The following is a 19,323-nucleotide window of genomic DNA, read 5'->3' as shown; positions in this document are numbered from 1 at the left end:
TAGCTCTGTCAGAATCGTTCTTAAAAATAAAATAAAAACAGCGCTGCAACATCTGGCACAGTTTATGCAAAGCCTATTCTTTAATAGTTAAGTTGCCCATAACTGATTAGCAGCAAACCTAGTGGTGAAACGGAGCCTGGCAGTACAGCTTGAAGACTCGGGAACAAAGTTTCAGTCAGAAAAGGTAATTGAAGTTTGAGAGTGTTTGGAGGGGGTTTTACCTATTACCCTTCTGTGACACCAGCTTAAGCAGGCCGGGCTCCTGGGCTGCTGCTGCCCCACGTTCTGGCATCAAGGAGTGCTTGTATCTCGCATCAAGGTGGAGCTGCATCCAAGAGATGTTACAAGGACGCCTGCTTCAGCATTCTGCATTGTGTAATGTTCAGTCTAGCACTCCATAAAGCATGTAATTCACTTTAAGAGAGAAAACGTGGACATACGTGTGTATTTCAAACGATGGTTAGTGCGCGTGCGTTCAGCGTGAGTTGTTCTTTCAGTGCTGCACCTCACAACTTTGCCCTGCTTCACACACAGGTACATTCATTAAAACTTGCACTTGAAGGCGTGGAGAAGGAAAGGGATTTCTACTTCGGCAAATTAAGGGAGATTGAACTTCTCTGCCAAGAACATGGGGGAGAGAATAATGACCTTGTCCATCGGCTAATGGAAGTTCTTTATGCCTCAGATGAACACGTAAGTTCAAGTCTAATACATTTAATGAAACATAATAGCTTAATTCTGTAAAAGTTTTATTGGTTCTTTGTTGGGTCACGTCTTGTGTTTAGGTCAGGGGAAACTGTAGCAGCTGTGTTTTTTCATATGCCCTCCCCCAAAAAGGGAAGCCTGCATTCATAAATATCAGACTTTCAGCCTGGGGAATTGGTTCAGGGAGCTGCTTGTTTTTCGCTGCTTCTGGGTAGCTTTTGTGCTCCACTTCTGCTGCAGTTAATCTGAAAGGGGAGGAGTGTGTCACAATTTTAAATTGATTTCATATGTTCTTGAGCCTTAGTTTTATTTTTTCCCCTGCTGCCTTTCAACATAAAGGCTTTTTACTCACGTTCTCTAATGTGCTGAAAATTAAAAAGCAGAGGAATTCTTGCAGAGTTATTGTTTAATGTCTACAGCTAAGAGTTGTCTCTAGCCCATGTGGAAGTGCTGCAGTGCAGGTTGCCAAATATGTAATTATGTCTGCAGAGATAAGACTCTTTAGCATTTTTTATCTTGTTGCTATAGGCAAAATTCTTCACTGTGCAAACTCTATAATCCTCTACTACCAAAATTTCAGAAATATCTTGTCTGCAATATTAAGCAGGAATCTCATTGCATCTTGGGCACCACTCAATACACAGTTATGCTCTGCAGCTTCCTCTTTGTTGCTGCTTAAATTCCGCAGACACATTCAGAGATAATGATTCGGGGGAGGTTTTGCCAAACAACTCTCATTCACGCCAGCTAAAACCCTCTATTCACTGTTCTGATGACTGACCCTTTGCTCTCCATTTGATGAGAGTTTGGGCGTCACAGTGTATAAGCATCAACTTAATTTTTCAGTAGCACTGTGCTGTATTGTGTGCTTGCCTGTATTTGCTCCCAGAAGGCTCCTTCTGCAGTGGACAGCTGCCTTAAAATCTTATGTCAGAAGCAGCAGTTCCTAACGCGTAGGCTCTGCTAGCAAAGATCATAAACACAAGTTAGATGCGAGAGGGTCGCTAAGTCGGCTCTCAGATTGGAGATGACAGAGGCAAGAGGATTTGCTTGGTAGTGTGGACTGAGCGCTAGACAGCAGGAGGAAAAGGAAGTCCTTGTTTTCCTGGGAATAAACAACGGGCTGAGTTTGCCAGACGCGTGAGCAGCACACTGAAAGCCTCCACGTGCGCAGCGGCCGAGGACGGCTCCTGGGCCCGAAGCAGGGGGTTGTTCCTAGAGGGAAGCGCCCCGCGCAGAATTATTAATCTCTTTTAGTGGGAGACCTCATTCCTCCTCTCCTCATCACCGCTCAGGTGGGCTCTGGTTTTCTTAAGGGAGACCCCAGCTTCTGAGAGCAGAAGCTGTGATCTTTGCGGATGCCTGGGAAGGACGTAAGCAGATCCTGCTTACGTTTTTTTTCTTGCAGTGTCCTGTCATTGTCCTGCTTTGCCTTCATGCTCTGGGATTTTTTTTCTGGCTCTGTAAAAATTATTTTTCCTTCCAAGCGAAATTTTCTTTATCTCACCACATTTTCCACGTTAATCCCTTGGTAACTGCAGTTGTTGAGCCCCAAAAGGCAAATAGCGCCAATTCCCAAACCACAAGCAACTCCAGCATTCCTGGTTTCTTGCCTATAAGTTCATGATAAATCTAGCTTGGATAGATAGCTATAGATATGTTTTAAACTCTCAGGATGTTTCAACTTGTTAGGGGCAAAGGGGCAAAACAGGCTGCCTTAAATTGGGGGATTCATTACCGTTCTGAGCGATATGTGGCCATGAGGCTTTTCTTCAGAAGGGGGTGCGAGGTGACACAGCTCACACAGACTATACAAGTCATCCCTGACCAAGGCCTTATACTTGAATATCACTATTGACTTAAATCTGTTTCCAGCCCATATTTCCAACAACTTTTTGGTAGCGCTCGCATGCGCTTCTTCCCTAGCTGTAACATGACAGGCATCTTTGTGCTCTTGGTAGAGAGCAGCTCTTGCTTATTCGTGCCACTGTTCTTGTTCAGCAGGGAGAAGTCTCTCTCTCTCTCTAACTAATTGTTTGTTACACTTAACTCAATCCTTATTTAAAATAAAATTATCTGGACAGCACTTTGAGTGCCACTCACGTCCCCCAGCAGTGAGTGGATCCCCCACGAGAGTTGCCGGCTTCATGGGGGTTCTGCGTGGATAGACTCAAAGGAGTCTGTAAATTACTGTAGCTTTGCATTTGAGAGAACTTCCCCAGGTTCGTGTTGTGGGTTTAGATATTTAGGTTTGGAGGGGGCCTGGGACTTACAGCACAAATACCAGTTTGGATTCCTTGCTTTTAAAGGCTCCTTTTCCCTTGCATGCTAAACCTCCTCACTGGCGGCCTTTGCTTATGCAAGAGGGAGGCTGTATTAGCTAATGATGTCATTTAAAGTTGGTCTGCCCGATCAGTCTGATCAGCAGCCCCGGGCCCCTTCACGGGGTGCTGCTGTTGGATCCATCGGCTGCTCTGCTCACGTTTCCAAAGTAATTGCTCCAAATTCGGGACTGGTTGATTGAAACTTTGTGCTCGGGCTGCCACTGCCGCCGCTGCTGCTCTTGGGATGGCCCTCACGGCAGCTGGTCTTCATCACACCCAGGGTCTTCCTCACGTCTCCAGTCTGCTGTGGCACCTGTGTGGAGGCGGGTGGCCTGAAGGGTCCAGGGGGCATCCCCCATAGTGGGGGCAAGGGTGACCCGTGGCCCTGTGGTCTGAGGCAGCACTAGAGGCTCTGGACACATCTCCCACTGCCTGTCCTATTGGGGATGACATTGGGGGGATTCCTGCCCTCTTAGGGGTGTCATTAGGGGGATGCCTGCCCTCTTAGGGGGTGACATTGGGGGGATTCCTGCCCTCTTAGGGGTGACACTGGGAGGCTGAGCTGCTCCCACGTAGCCAGGGTGGCTCCCTTGGGCGCTTCCCGCTGCCCTGGGCGGGCTGCTCCGGATAACGTTAGGCACCTTCTTTTCCTGTTTCTGACTCTTACAAATAAGAGTATTGTATTGCTAGAAGGAAAATATTTTCTTATTGCATGCGCTGCTGTGAGCTAGTCCAGGAGAGTTAGAGTCATGGCCTCCCTCTCCTTTTGCACTTTTGCCCCGCATTTGAAGGCCGCAGCTGCTGGGCTGTCCCCGTCCGCACGGGAGCGCTCTGCATGGCAGCTCCGGGAAGGGTTTTCCATCCGCGTCGCTCCAGCTGAGCGCCGTGTGTGGGGCGGGAGGGTCTTCCCAGCGAGCTCCTCTCCACAGAAACCAAGCGCCGCGAGAGCGGCTGTGAACGCAGCTCTGCTTAGCGGGGATGCAAAGCGACGCCCCGGGAATCCGTCCGTTAGAGCTCCGGTGCATCTAGGCCAACTCGAGAGGCCAGCTCTGTGGTCTCCAGATTGGAAACGGATTAAAATCCGTTAAATCCGTTGTGCAGATCCAGGGTCGCTCTCGGTCAGAGCCGACTTGCTCCAGGTTGCGCCCCCGGCTGCGGCTCCGCGCTGCGTCCGTTCTCACAGGGAGGAATTCGTTAGGGATCATCTCACTTCTCACAGGAGCTGTATAAGCCTGTGAGCGCTGAGCTGAATTTTTTCCATACAAAATATTTATGCTCGTGCTCACCAAGTCTCCTGTCAGGCCTTCTGGGTAACGGTAAACACCAGAGTCGCGGTGGCCTCTGCACTGGGGTCGGCATTAGCATGGGTAAAGCGTCTTGGGCAGGCAGGATCTCTGACTTACAAGTGCAGCTGAGTTTAATTTTTAAAGCAGTTGCGAGCAGAACTGTCAAGTCCAGCTTGTGATGTAGAGCTCGAGTGAAGACTGGGTGGAAGCTACAGCAAACAGGTTCAGCAGTCCTTAGACAGATGGAGAATGGGATGGCACTAGGATGCTGTAACACAGCGTTTAACTGGGGCATCTCACTGTCTCGCTATTTAAAATACGTGTTCACTGGAGCAGTCATCACTTGCTGATGTCAAAAAATGATCCCTTCTCTGGGATGTGTCAGCACTGCCTGCACCCAGATTAAAAACTAGCCAGGAAATGTATTTTATTACAATTCTACCAGATGCTGCTTGTCCCAGGTAACAACTTACTTTGTGTTTATGTGCAAGTCCAAAGGTACTTAAGAAATCATAAACAATCTAAAATGTTGTGAGAACAGGTCCACATGGATTAGCCAGGTGTGAGTTTGAATTTATTTACCGCCATTCACAGCTGATGGGTGGCAGCAACAGATTGCACTACCAAACTTGCAGTTTAAAACTCATTAAATGAAAAACTATAGGAAACAGCTACCAAAAGTTTCATTGGTTCACGTTTCTGGGTTGTGGTACCCAGGAGTTTACATTTATTTCCTTATTTTCATTGCATCTGCGATAGAGTTTTTAAAGAGCTCTCAACCTTGTCTCACCATGTGAAGTTTGCTGTTTGTGAGGCCGTTTCCCAGTGGCAGCTCTGTGGGAAAGCCCCGGGTGCCCAGCCAAGCTGCTGGGAGCTCTCGCGAGGCCGCAGAGGAGCGTTCGGCGCGAGGCTCCGGCGCGACGGGGCCCACGAGGAGCGGCGGCTGCTAACGGGGCTCTGGGCTCTGCTCTGCCTTGCAGGAGGGCCACACAGAGGAGCAGGAGGCTGAGGAGCAAGGCCAGGACCAGCCCCCGCCGCAGGAGGAGTACTGACTGGCCCGCGGCGCCGGCGCCTGCGCCGTGTGTGAGGACTTTCTTCTGGAGAATGGAGCGCGCGTGGCCTCAAACCCGGAATCCGTTCACTCCCCGTCTGCCGTTAACATTTATGTACCATAGTGAGTGCCAGCCAACCACTGCATTCTGTACCCATACTTTGCCAAGATGCGTTTGCAGAAGTCTTCTTTCGGTGTATCTTCCCAAAAGGTCGTAGGGCTACATCACCTACTGTACATCACTGCAACTTCACCACTTGGCTGCTTGAGATTTGTTCTGCTCTTTAAAAAAATATATATATTTATTTTTTTTTCTTTTTGTCTTAAGTATGATACACTTGTAACTTGTTCTAACATATTTATATTGGCATTTTGTGTGGCAAGAAGTACCGTACCACTAGCTGTGTCTCTCACTTTGTGGTGCTTTGGCGTTTTCTAGTACATCTGCCTCGGGGCATAAATTCGGTCAAGCAATTGGAATGAAGGGATACGATGGGAGTTACACTCAAGCCATAACGATGACGTGTCGTGGAGGAAAAATGCTTGTGTTGCTCACGTTTATTCCTTTCCTGCCTTCACAAAATGGAAGGCAAAACATCTGTTCCACTAGGAAAGATTAAAACCCTTGTGTTAGAAAGCTTGTTAGAAAGCTGCATGATCTGTTTTTTGACTTATTGCCGGAGGATAGACATCCACATGAGTTTTTTGAAAACCCTCCCAGTTTCTTGACTAGTCAACAGACATTTCCCAGCTTTTCTTCCTTCCTGAGGAATTGTGCCCAGCCGCAGCTCTGCATCCACAGGGCCGGGGCTGCTGGCGGGCATGGCGGCCGCGGGACACCATCTCCAGCCTCATTCCCGACTTCCCGGCCCCGAAGAGGACAGCGCAGGCCGCCCGTTCCCCCGCCACCCTCACCATGCAGGTGTGGAACAGGGAGAATCTGCTGGTCAGCGCTAGGCACGTTCCCCAAAGCCCCCGTGCTCCCCCGAGCACCGCGGAGCTGCCGAGGCCCCTTCGGGAGCTGGGAGGAGCAGCGGGAAGCGCTCCCGGAGCGCGCGGCAGAGCGGAACCGGCCGCGGGAGGGCACGGCAGCCGCTCTGCGTTGGCCGCCCGTCCTGCTGGCCGTGCACATCCCATCTGAGCAGGTGTCTGCACCGAGGGTGGCCTTCCTAGGAAGGTCCCTATGATCCTGTTCTAAATGATGGTATTTTATAAACAGAAATATCTTAATGTGTTACAAAACATTCCTTATTTTCATTTTAAAACTGCGTGTTCTGGTCTCTGGGAGTATTTAAAGCTTGGTGTTCTTGGTCGCTCACTTGATTTCTTAGTGCTGGACTGTTACCCTGGTTTAGCAGGTACGTAGAAGTCCCATCCCGGCCTGCAGTCACCGAGACCCTCAGAAACCTCCTGAAATCACCGTAGATCTTCATGGAATCCCGAAGTGGAAGTTCTCGGCTGTCCCTTCCCAAAGGCTCTGTAGTAACATCCCCCTGTCCTGCCCCTGCACACACAGACCCCGCGCAGCTCGGTGGCTCCTCAATAATGAGGTCGCTGCTGCTGCTCTGCGCCCCACACAAAACATCAAACACTGTTACACATTGAGCAGCTGCTGCCTCTGCTCAGCAGAAGTTTCTAGCCCCTCTGGGCTGAAAGTTGTTCCGGCCCTGCCTCCCGCCCTGCCCTCGCTTCCCGCCTGCTATCCCGCAGGCCAGCACGTCGGGGTCTAATACGGATCGGTTGCCAAGGAAGATCTGGTTTATTAAAATGTGTATTTTCCAAAGTGTTTCCAGGAATCGCCACAAATGGGGGAATTGTCATTTTCATTGTATTTGTGTTTATTAGAACATATGTATTTATTACAATTGTCATTGTAATAAACAGTAGTTCTTCATAATACCGGTGACCTGAAGAGCAGTTACTGATTTTTTCCCAGGCTCCAGAAGGTCCGTTGGCAGCTGCGGGATCTGTGGGATGGGGCTGGAGGGGTGGGCAGCGGCGCCCTGGGATGTGCTGGGTGCCCCGTCCCGCTGCCGGCGGGCACGGAAGCTGGGTGCTTCTCGGAGGGTGCAAAGGGTTGAGCCAGTCAGTGCCCCCGGGGAGCAGAGCTGGGCCCTGGTGCCGCCCTCTCCTCTCCTCTCCTCTCCTCTCCTCTCCTCTCCTCTCCTCTCCTCTCCTCTCCTCTCCTCTCCTCTCCTCTCCTCTCCTCTCCCCTCCTCTCCTCTCCTCTCCCCTCCCCTCCTCCTCCTCTCCCCTCCCCTCCTCTCCTCTCCCCTCCTCTCCTCTCCTCTCCTCTCCTCTCCTCTCCTCTCCTCTCCTCTCCTCTCCTCTCCTCTCCTCTCCTCTCCTCTCCTCTCCTCTCCTCTCCTCTCCCCTCCCCTCCTCTCCTCTCCTCTCCTCTCCTCTCCTCTCCTCTCCTCTCCTCTCCTCTCCTCTCCTCTCCTCTCCTCTCCTCTCCCTCTCCTCTCCTCTCCTCTCCTCTCCTCTCTTTCCTCCCTTCCAAGCACACACTCAAAACCTGAACTTTGCATCCTTGAAAATGCCTTTTCTCTCCCTGATTTTGGTCCGCGGGCCATAGCACTGCCCATATCAAGGAGGACATGGCCAACAGACGGAGCCAGGCAGGAAATCACCTCTGGGGCACTAGAAATTTGACTGTGCGGGGAGAGCGATTCCCTGAAAGGGAAAGAGTTGTCCCCGTGAGCAACCCCTTATTCCCTTCTGGTTTTAATAACCATTTGTAATTACCTTTACTAAATAGCACGCCGTAAAGCTTTGGTTATATATTAAATGGAAACTGAAAGGAATGTAAACATATGTATTGTTAATTGTAAACAGATAAGTAATGACATAATAGATACAAAGTCTTATTCAGACGTGTCGGTCATTTTACATCATCCACCGATTGCTGCATGGTAGAGTAGGATTTTGCCTGAATATGTGAATAACTTGATTGCGTTTATCTTTTTACATATTTAATTTAAAAAAATGTGAAAATCTGTCCAGCTCGAGGGACTATTCAAAACCTTCTAAAATAATACTTTCCCAATTAAAATACATATGTATAATTGCTTCATTAATAGTTGTGTATGAGAATAGGAAGCAAAAGGTTCACTGTGTGTTTGTAGCTGCGTCTTTCCGCAAGAGCCCAGCAACTGTCACCCTTGACAAGCCAAAAACAGAAAATACACAAGCAAAAACGGAAATGCCAGAGAGCATCCTTTAGCCAATGCTTTCAGAGTACCAATATCGCTCAGTTTAGCAAAAGTGACGAAAAGCCACAAAAGTGGGGAAAAGCCAGGAGGCGAAGGGAACCTTTGCTAGAGCAAAGACATGGACATTCCCAAAGGACTTGCCCTCCAACAGCCAAGTATTCAGGGATGGATCTTCAGTGCAGAGCCTGAAACTCGCCTACATGTTAGACTGCAGTGCAGTTTTGCGTGGAGCAGAGTGGAAGAATGTCCTACCAGGTGGAAGGGGCAGGGCAGCGCGGGGAGCCGGCCTGGAGCACCGCGGCTCCTGCTCCTCGTCGCAGCGGGAGCGGGAGCAGGAGCGCGCCTGGCCCCTGAAGAAAGGAGCAGTTCTGATCTGCCCGTTCTGAGCACCGCAAATCCTGCGTATACCCGAGCTGACCAGGCCAAGGACCGAACTCTACTCTTGTTCATACCATTACCTGATGTTACAGAATAAATCTGGCACCGTACCCGCAATGACCAAAGCATCTTTATTTCCTTTTGTTGGAGCCAGGTGCCACCTACGATGGCAGTTCAGTAGCCATCAAGCAGTTCAGTATCGACACTGTGCAATACATCATTTACGTTTCAACTTGTCTGGATAGATCTTGTAGTGAAAAGCAGCTTTAAAAAGGAAGAAGTTGCTTGCCGTGGCTATGCGGAATATGAAAAAGCTGCTCAGTTCTTAGTTTCTTTTAAAACTAATACTATACCTTAGAAAGGTTATGTGCAGCTAGTCAGTGGCTATTAGAATTTTATAATGTCCTTTGACAAAAGTTTTTTTACAAAGTGCATCACACCAGCTCCGTGTCTCTTATTTCCAACTGTTTTATAAATAAACGGAGAACAGGGGGAAGGTCTCTCCCAGGAGTTCTACCATACAACCACTTTTAATCCAGAGGAATTTTTGTGTATTGTTTTCTAATTCTTGTCTCATCGGGGTTTCCTCCAGAGGCTTTGAGGAACTGGTTAAAAATAAATAGCTCAAAATTGCTGAGTGCTTGCCTATATCAAACTCTTATTTCTCTCAGACTCTTATTTCCCAAACAAGTTATCTCCCAAACTCCTATTTCTTACGCAGACTTGTCTCCTGGCATCTATGTTAAACTGGCTGCCAAGGGAAACCCACTCTGCTTTGTGGTAGGCTGGAAAACCTGCCAGGTCAACTACTGTAACTGGCCATACAAATTCAAATCGAAGCAGAAGATGGAACTAGTAGGTCCTCATCTGAAAATATTAATAAGCAGTACTGATGTAAGAATATATTAACTGGGGGAAAATAGAGAGGCAAGGGATAAAGCCTGATAAATGGTCTCAGAAAAAGGTGAATTTAAGGCTTAGTGGCCAAATAACTGAGTGGCTACAGAAGGGCGCTCCTGCCCTGCTCCTGGCAAGGGAGATGATTCTTAACTACAGAAGGGAAATGGCAGTCAGTCCATCGCGCCCCGCTGCGCAAGCCAGGCAAGGTGCTTCCTTGGGGAAGGGGGCAGGTGGTTTCACCGGTGCTTCAAGGCCACGCGGTCCCTTTGGCCTGGGGAGCATCTGAGAAGAGGCGATACTCACAGTGCTCGTCCTTCCTCCAAGGCACACACAAAACCGACACACATTACATACGAAGGGTGCAGTTTGCATCCGCGTGGCAGTGTGGAGTGTTAAAAAAACTCTTACCTATTTTTCTTCTTAGTTGTTACCTAAACCCACAAGAAGCTGATTCAAGACTACAGGCAAATAGTTATTTGCTTAGCATTTTTCACTGATAGATGAATTTTAAAAATATTTAGACTAGTGCATATCTGGTTTTCCACCACTTGCTTCATGATTTAGAAAGCTGTGTGCTGAGTTTATCCATCAGACACAAGTTTTGCAGCGAATGGGAGAATCTTCAAAGGTTCGTCACGACTTAAATAGCAGCAATGCCCCGGTTACTGTGTAGAAAGCTATAAAGGCAACTGCCTCCTCCGTGGAGCCCCCATTCTCACACACACAGGTCAGCTCACACTCAGCGAAACATGGGCCGGGGGGATTATAGGGCTGGAAAACACTTTGCTGTGCCCATGGTTTCCTGATCCTGTTCTCTTTCCATCACGCAGTCGAGATTTAGGATTTGAGATGAAGGAAAGACTGAGTGTGGGAAAGCCCCTCCGGAGGCTGTATGGAAGAAATGAGATGTGAGGCAATAAATACCTAAAATGGAGCCAGCACAGAGGTGGGAAGTGGAAGGACATACAGGAACAACGTGCGTTGCCAGAGGTCCCATCCCACTGGTGAAGAGACTGGCCAGAACTGGTTATAAAATCCCAAAGATCCCGTGTAACCCAGGCAGGATGATCCAGGACCTCAGAGACAGTGTCACACAGAAGGAAGCCCAAAGCTTTGGAGCGGGTGGTTACATGGCATTAGTGGAGAAAATAAATAGTATTAGCAGCTGAACAACTTGGTAAACACATCACTGCTGGACGGGGACCTTCTCTGAGATGAAGCATCTTCCCACGTAGCTCCTTGTCACAGTGGCTCGAATATCCGGGCCTATTCTATTCTTTGGTTATTTTCATCAGGTTAATTCCACTATTTGTCACAGGAAAAGAGCCGTGCATTCCCATGGGAAATGATAGAATCTGGTCACAGCACAAGCGCTCATTCTTGGACACGTTTCTTCAAGGAAAAGATGTAAATGTTTAAGTGCTCGCTCAGCTGCCTTCCCTAGGGATAGAGCACAGCAGTTAGGACATGGCTTGGTACCTGCCTCTGCAAAGTTAAGACAGATGGGACCCCGCCAAAGTCCTCTACAAATACTAAAACAAGAGACCTGTGACCTTTCCATAGGGCCCGTGTTTGTGGGAGACATAAAGGAGCACTGGAGCTGGGCCCACTCCTTCGCTACTTGATTTTGACCAGGAGGTCATTCCTTCCCGACCCTACCGGCAGCACCGCGTCCAGCCCCTCAGAGCAGGGAAAAGGCCTCCTTCAAATGCAGGGAACAAGAAATTCTTCCAGCCCAAGAGCAAGCCTCAAAGAAAAAGGAACTTGCCCAAGTCGCTGTTAAACGACCATAGGAGGCATTTCATCTAGGACCAACGTGCCGTTAAGACACTTTCCTCAGGATTATGTGTCAAGGCTCTTTAGAAGGAAGGGGAATTAGCTGGGGAGAATCGCGTGCGGGTGGTAGCTCAGGTGACAGTAAGTGGCAGAGACGCTCTCCAGCGACACGAGGCTGGGCCGGGGGCGCTGAGTGAACCCGCCGTGTCCGCAGCTCGAGAGGCGGCGCAGGCGGCCGCGAGCGGCTGCTCTGCTGTCGGATTCACCCCCGGGTTAACCACCTGGCTCTACAACCTCCGTGCCTGTTTGCTTGGCACTTTACCATTAGGTAACCCGAGGAAGCCCGAAGGGCTGGTGGAATCCCCGCCACCCGCATGATGGCCGGGTGAAAAGGCAGGGCCCTTTCACAAAAAGCATAGCCTAAACATAGCCGATAAGCAGGGCAAAGGCAGGCCAGTCGCGTGGCGCTCCCCGCCGCGCGCACTCACCACGCAGACGCCGTAGTGCAGGTGCGCGGCCGTGGCGGCCAGGGCGAGCAGGGCGAGCGCGGCCTCCTCGGCGCGGCCCGGCAGCCCCGCGGCGGCGGCGCCCACGGCGAGGGCCAGCGGCGGCAGGAAGGCGTGCAGGAGCCGCGGGCGGCTGCCGCTCATCTGGCACACGATCACGGCGCACTGTGGGGAGGGAAGCGGCCCGCTGAGCGCCGCCGCGCGCAACGCGCCCGCTCCCTCAACGGGCGCCCTTGCAGCGGGGAGAAACGCTGGGAGTTCAGAACAGGACTCGTTTCAAGGGCGAAAACTGCTCTAAGTGGTTATCCCTGTGCCTGGTCACCTGCGGTTCCTGGGGGACTTTATCCCAATAATTTAAGCTACCCCTCTCTAATATGGAGACGAGTGTTCCGACGCGGCGGCGCCTCATGAGCTGAGGCGCGAGTCTGCGAAAGGGGGATCTGTTCGACGCTCTGCACCTTCCCCTTCACTGAAAACACAATTTGGGCACATCTGAACCACTTTATCATTTTACATTTCGCTCAGCATTTAAATGTGTTTAAAATTATAGTTGAAATAATAGCTTTTCATAGGTGCTATTCAATCCGTCTGCTGTGCTTGATGGTAACGGTAGGAGTCTGAATGAAACCCAACCGTAGGGAAACAAAATACTGCTTTTACTCTGTGTGCTGTGGAAGCTGAGGGATGCAAAAATCAAACATGAAAAATTAATTGACTTTCAATAATGTAAGAAGCAAGCACTTGCACCTAATGTAAGTATATTTACTTACAGTGAATTATCAGCAGTGAATATGTTTTTTCTAAATAATATCAATTTTATGAGTCCTTTAGGATTTGTTCAAGAGCATATCAAAAAGAGCTAATGTAATTTCTCTAATATATGAATATGCTGCAGTTTTTTTTGTTTGTTTGTTTTTCTAAAGGCTTGCACCTATTCAGAGGTTGGATTTTGTGACATTTTTTTCAACCATTTTCCATATAGATTCCTCGCTAATGTTTGGAGCAATTCACCTTTAGCACATCACAAGGCTGCAAAATGGAGCATGCTCTGCGTTTCTCCCTCCAGCCCTTTCCTCTGTCTGTCACCTTGCCAGGAGTCCTGCTCCCACCACAGAGCACTGGAAAAGTAGCTCTGCTCTCACAGAGATGCGGGTTTCTTTGTTTTTTTCTTTATTTCCTTTTTTTTTTTTTTTTTGAGAGGGATGGTGCTTGCAAACCTTTTCTCCTAATTTCCATTCTAGAAAATGCCGGAGGGCCTTCCTCTGCCTTTTCCCAGGAGACCGGTGCCTTCACGGCTTGCTCTGACACTGCGGAGCTGTGAGGTCAGGCTCGAAGCCAGGCGTTTAGCCAGAAGTATCTACTGGGCAGCTAAATATGTTGTCAAAGGCATGAGAAGTCCAAGATGCTGGCAGGTAGAGAAATGCGGGTTGCACTTTGTGGTCTACAGAACAGATAATGAAAACCCCATGTGTCAGAGTATCATGGAGCAAAAAAGCATTGCTATGGCAACCTTGACTGTTGCTCAAGGAAGGGTGTGCATAAGGTATCACAGAAGGTTAAAAGAAAGAAATACAGGCTTATTTTTTGCTTTTAAAATGATATAAATTTCCAATAATACACACACAATTTTAATTTGTGTAAGCCTCTAATACTGCAGTAGTTGCTTAGGTAAAAGGAAAAAACATGGTCTTAAGAATATGCATTACAGTCAACATCTAATGAACTGCAGCCCACTTGGACACTCCTGGTTTGCCTTAGTGATTTCTTCCAAAGCGACCTGTCACAAACGCTCTCGGCTGGTTAAAGTGTCTGTGCAGAACCTGCCATCTGTCAAACTGGAAACACTTGCCTCACTAGTATAAAGCTGTAATGCTCATTTGGGAATATGTACTGTTCTCTTTAAGAAAAATATTGAAAAATTCATACCATAAAACTCAAAATTTGGGAAGTGAAAACGCCCATCCTTGCAAGGTTAAGTCCTTAAAGAGGGACCTGTTTGACTGAGGGTCCTGAGAACCATCACTGAGAGGATACACCTAACAAGCAGCACAGTTCTGATTTCCTTTCCATTCCTCAGCACAGATTTCTAGAGGGGTTACACTTCCCATTTTAAAATCAGCGGTGCCTTATCCTGAACAGTGGAAGGGAAACGTGGGATGAGCTGACCCTGTCCCTGCCACAGCAGTGGGCAGAGTGGCAGGGAAGGCCACCACTGCCCCTGCTGTTAGGTAGCTTTACGTGACTTAGCCAAGGCCCTGGTTCCACTTAGGTGTTGCTGGGTCTCTGTTACGTTTCTGGAAGAAAAGCCTCCCCAGAGTTGCTCATAAAACTCAAGGGAAAAAGAAAAGGACCCTCATAAGAATGTTACGCTGCGGTGGGATGACTATTTCAAAGCCCAGGAGTGCAGGTGTCCCTGCCCGGCCAAGGGCTGCCACACGTTTGAGAGGGAGAGCGCGAGGAAGAGGAGCGGTGCCAGAGACCCTGCGGAGCTCAGCCCGGCTCCCGCAGCCCTGTGCTTATTCATACAGGTCTCCCTGACAGAAAGCTGTCTCTAAACGCACACCGTCACCACAAAAATACTTACAACAACATTCGAGAAAGCAACCCCAACCATCCACAAAAAGAGTCTTGGTTGCCTTGCTAATATGTTGCCCGGTGATAAAACCACCCAGACTGTAAGAAGAATGAACAGCAACAGAGGTGACACAAGAGGTAGAAGTCCTTCATACAAGGAACCATTCTTCAGTGTTTTCTTTAGATGTGCTCTGTAAATAAATACAATGATTTTACGGAGTAAGAAAATGTATCCAATCTGTTTCCCCACAGTAACTTCAAACTCCAGCCTCAAGAATTCATTTTACAAACACCACTACCTGTGCAAACGTGTTACCCAGACAGACATTTGAAGAGAAGTTGTGGAATACCCCATGGAAATAAACAGCATTTATTTCTAGGCTAAAACAACAATGTTTTATTCACATAGCTTCTGGTCAGCTTCACCCACCGCTCACGGTCTCACAATAAACCACTAAGCTTACACCAAGGGAGCTGCAGTAGCTCTGCTACTGCTCTTAACCTCCTAAATGCACAGCATGCAGCCTGGCTGTGAATTAAAAATACACACAATTTTAGCTCATGAAACTTCATGAGATATTGCTGTGACTTCAGGCAATCAGGCAATATGGCCTGCACATTTTCAGTGACAAGTCAAGCACACGGCAGGTACCAATGATGTTGAGGCTGCTGCTCCATCCTGCAGCGCTGCAAAGTGGCCTAAAGATTTTTTTTTCTAACTAGACTATAAGCAAATTTTTGATCCACTGTGTTTTCCAGTAACTTCCTTGGATATTTTAAGCTGCCTTCTAAAGGCAGTAATATTACTGGTAATAGCAGACTGCATTTTCTGTCAGCTAGGGAAAATCGAACTGTGAGATCAACAGCTTTTGCATCTATTTTGCATCCTTCTTACTGAAGCAAAACTCCCGTCAAGAGGCTGTTAAATGGGTGGGAGGTTTAATTCACTAAGCTTTGCTCTGATTAAACCAATTCTTCATCATCATGGTTCAGAAGATCACTTCTGTTTGACGTGTGCTGGAAAATGTCGTTTAAAATGTCTGAATATTTGTTTATAAAAAAACAGCTAGACAAAAATCCGGTAAGTATTTTTCTCATTCCAAAAAGCAATATTCTTCTGATAGAATAACAAGTGAGAACAGGCAGCACGATGAAGAACAGAAGTTTATTGGAAAACCTCAAATTCTTCATCACCAAATAATTTGCCAGTACCTCCTCCAAGCAATCCTGACGGGATGTTTGGAATTACTGTGCTCTTCTGTTTCAAGGAATGAGAAAACTCACCAGAAGGCCTGAGAGAAAATATGTTGGATGATGACATGAGAAGGAAAACACTCCACAAAATCCCCAAAAGAAGAGGGATGAGAGCACAAACTAAGCATTCCTTGGACCAAATGCTGCTGCTAGCGGGACCTGGCGGTGCCAGGGGTGCTCTTCCTCCTCCTCCTCTTCCTCCTCCAGGCTTCCCTGCCTTCCTGCAGCTCCACAGCCTCTCCTGCCCAGACCTCCTGATTCTCCACTCGTCCTGCCCCAAACTCGAGCCTGCCCATGGGTTCATAAACTCTACTGAGCACTGCAGGGCAGTTGTTTAAGTGCTGTGTGTCGCTGTCTTGTACTCTCCCAAATTCCAGCGTTAACATTCATCCCTACTAATAGCTCAAGGCAGGGAGTGACAGTCCCTCCTCTGGGACACGTAGGCTCTGAGAGACCTGATGTGACACATGAGCGAGATGAGCAAGCGGAGCAAGGAAGCGCCAAGAAATAGAGGCCAGCAGAGAACAAACTAGCTGTGTATAAAAATTCTAGGTGCAGCGAGTCAACTCCTGGGTGTAATCACAGTTTGCCACCAGCCTTGCCTGTATGTGATAGCAACGATGTGCAGATTTCCTATGGAGAGGAGTTTTACAGACGGCTCTGGAAGACAATAAACTGGTTTATGGAGTGTAGGGTGACCGGCTGCAGGATTTTACCTACAGCAGGTAGAAGTTACAAACTGCGCTTGACTGCAAATAAAATACAGTATCTTTAACTACAGAGCATTCAACAACTTACTATCCAGGCGGGACTGCCTGGAGAAGGACATGGGAAAGCAAAAACAGAGGCGTTGAGAACATGGAAAAGACACCAGGCCGACTCTGAGACCCTGAGCACAGGAAAACTTGGAGCACGTTACCAAGACAGGATCTGGCTGAAAGACACTAGGCTATTTCAAACATTTATTTCTCAGGTGAGGAAATCATTAAAAACACCAAATTAAATAGGTAGGGAGAGAAATTATTGAATATTAATTCACTTACCTGTGAATGTTGTAAAGTGTTTGTGGAAATGAAAGAAATAAACTGAAGCCTGGAAGAAAAAAAACAAGATGCAGATGCAGTGGTTACAGCCAGGCAAGGTAAGGGAGCAGCAGGGGTGGGAAGGGGCTCAGCGACGAGGCCGTTGGGCCCTGCCTGCCGCGTGTCCCCCGTCCCTGCGCACGGAGATGGAAACGGGCCTGACACCAACAGCCTTCCAATGGCATCGGGAGGCACCACTAGCAGCAGCCCGCATTACTGGGGAAATGACAGCCTTGTAATTTGAAATATTAATTCAGCCAGTGGCCCAGATACAACAACCGTGAAATGACTTCGCTGTCACAGCATGGCCAACACGTGAATGAGTGAGGCTTCATTTCTTATTTTTTAATAGAGCTGCGGCCTTCCTGGAGCCCAGAGCGAAGCGGCAGCGGGCGAGGGCCTTGGGCCCCTCCTGGGCTTGGCTACGTGACCCACCGGGACCTCCGAGGGCCAAGGACCCAGCTGGGAGCGGAGAGCAAGGTGGGAAGCCAAGTGCCACGTGCCAGTGAACAACAGGGTGAGAAATCACGGAGTGCTCCTTCGATCTGCAACACACATTTGCTGCTCTGCGGTTCCCTGCGGGAAGGGGTCTCTGTGTTTTGGGTTGGTTTTTACTCCTTTCTGGCAATGGAGCGCTCTCCACCTGGTCTGCTTGCTGCTTGCAAATTGCTCTATGGAGCCTATTTCCTTCTGCCTTTCATAGGGTAAGACTTGAGGATTGTTCCAGATGCACCAGATTCATACAAAATTAGTATTTTGGTATGGGGAGGAATAGCACTCTCTGATGATGTAAACTTTCTGGTTTTAACTTTAAAAAATCCCACGTATAAAACAGTGTAATGTTTGCCTGCACAGAACATGAGCAAACTTTTGTCTCATTATTGGAAATAAGGTAAGCTCAGTTGCCATAGGAATGAACACGAGAAGGACCTATTCCAGATTACTTTGTTCCAGAGCTGACATTGCACTGGAGGACCTCAAGCAATGTCACTGCTCACTGCCAGTCCTCGTCAAAGAGACACCTTAATCACCTTTAGCAGACTCAGGTCAGACTAGCACCTCAAGACAAGGAAAACTAAAACACAGGAAGACTGGAGATCAGGATTGTCAGGAAACAAAAGCAGGAAAAATGAATGTAATAGGTAGCGTAAAATCTTAGCATTTCCCATTATCTTTTAAAGAGGAAGAAAGCATGATGTGCAAAAAGAATATCCCGACTAAAAATTTCAGGTATTGTATTTTTATGTGTTTAATTACTTGTGTTGTTTCCTTTCATGAAAGATGAGAAAAAAAAACTGTTTCTTTACTGTGGCAGAATCTTCATGGCGGCATCAAATAGCTGAAGCATGTGCAATGGAAGCAATATCTCAAATATTTTTAAAATATATTTATAAAATTCTCAAGGTTAGTGCCTTCAGAATTATCTGTGTTTAACGTGCATTGCAGTTAGCTATGTTTTCTATTAGGCAGGGAGGGCTAGCTCAATAAAATCTTGAGTTGCGTACAGCAGTTCCAACATCTGTATCGCATTAGAGCAGACATGAGACAAAACATTGACTCTTGAGGTTAAATCTAAATTTCCTGCTGCAATCCTGAAGTTTGATTTGTTAGGAGAAAAGCAACCAAGAGGAACAGAAATAGAGACTAGAACTAGAAATAGAATTCAAAGACCAATGGTTGCCAACAATTTGTTATTTTTATGAAGTGCCATTTTAGTTAGAAATAACACATTGACCACAAACAATCCCCAAGTTAGCCAAAAGTCACTTCCAGAACGGGGCTGTTACACCAGTTACTCCTCCACATTTTTAGCCCCTTTTACCAGAGAGGGAGCTGAGGATGCAGGAGGGAAAGCAAAGGGTGTTTCCCCTTTTCTTAGGGGATTTTCAAAATTCCATCATTTCCTACAACGTGTTGCTTTCCCATCTTTTTTTAGCTGAGGAGGCCTGGCTCGGGGGCTGCTTTTGGAACTCATTAAGACTGTTTTTAATTGGCATTAAGGATTCCTTTGTGCCCGGGGGCTACACTGCTGCTTCCGCATTGCTGCCATTCCCTGCTGCTCTGGGAACAAAAGGCTCGGGCTGGAAAACCACCCCGGCTCCGGCTCTGGCACCGGCCCCCCTCCAGGACTGCCCGGCTGAGGACACTGCTGCCTTTTCTGAATGTCCTAAAAGCACGTACTTTATTTTAAAATTATTTAAAAATTCAAACTTGGTGCATGTTTTCAGCACATTACAGCAAACAGAACCAGTCCCATGCTCATTAAAGGCAT

At 48.0% G+C, this 19,323-nt stretch overlaps 2 protein-coding genes across 5 annotated transcripts in view; one reads left to right on the top strand and one right to left on the bottom strand.

The window, feature by feature from the left end:
- Positions 1 to 5,875, top strand: part of MAPRE2 (microtubule associated protein RP/EB family member 2) — a 92,482-nt gene extending 86,607 nt beyond the window's left edge. For all 4 annotated transcript variants that reach the window (XM_088536371.1, XM_088536368.1, XM_088536372.1 and 1 more), the window contains 2 exons: positions 535 to 693; positions 5,296 to 5,875. In XM_088536371.1, the coding sequence (XP_088392497.1) occupies positions 535 to 693; positions 5,296 to 5,367 (231 nt within the window). In that variant the 3' untranslated portion in view covers positions 5,368 to 5,875. The remainder of the gene's footprint in view (positions 1 to 534; positions 694 to 5,295) is intronic.
- A 5,190-nt stretch (positions 5,876 to 11,065) lies between these two features.
- The window catches only part of LOC104570831 (ethanolaminephosphotransferase 1), a 47,865-nt gene continuing 39,607 nt past the window's right edge, over positions 11,066 to 19,323 (bottom strand). Inside the window, exons 7-10 of the mRNA XM_088536353.1 lie at positions 17,013 to 17,061; positions 14,726 to 14,906; positions 12,124 to 12,306; positions 11,066 to 11,299 (exon numbers count right to left, since the gene is read on the bottom strand). Coding sequence (XP_088392479.1) covers positions 11,234 to 11,299; positions 12,124 to 12,306; positions 14,726 to 14,906; positions 17,013 to 17,061 — 479 coding nt within the window. The 3' untranslated portion in view covers positions 11,066 to 11,233. The remainder of the gene's footprint in view (positions 11,300 to 12,123; positions 12,307 to 14,725; positions 14,907 to 17,012; positions 17,062 to 19,323) is intronic.

The sequence above is a fragment of the Tinamus guttatus genome, unplaced genomic scaffold (genome assembly GCF_059628265.1).
Source record: "Tinamus guttatus ecotype Peru unplaced genomic scaffold, ASM5962826v1 Tinamus_guttatus_pri_ptg000659l, whole genome shotgun sequence".
NCBI lineage: Eukaryota > Metazoa > Chordata > Aves > Tinamiformes > Tinamidae > Tinamus > Tinamus guttatus.
Note: the sequence above shows the minus strand (reverse complement) of the source record. Positions and strands in the feature narration are given on the sequence as shown.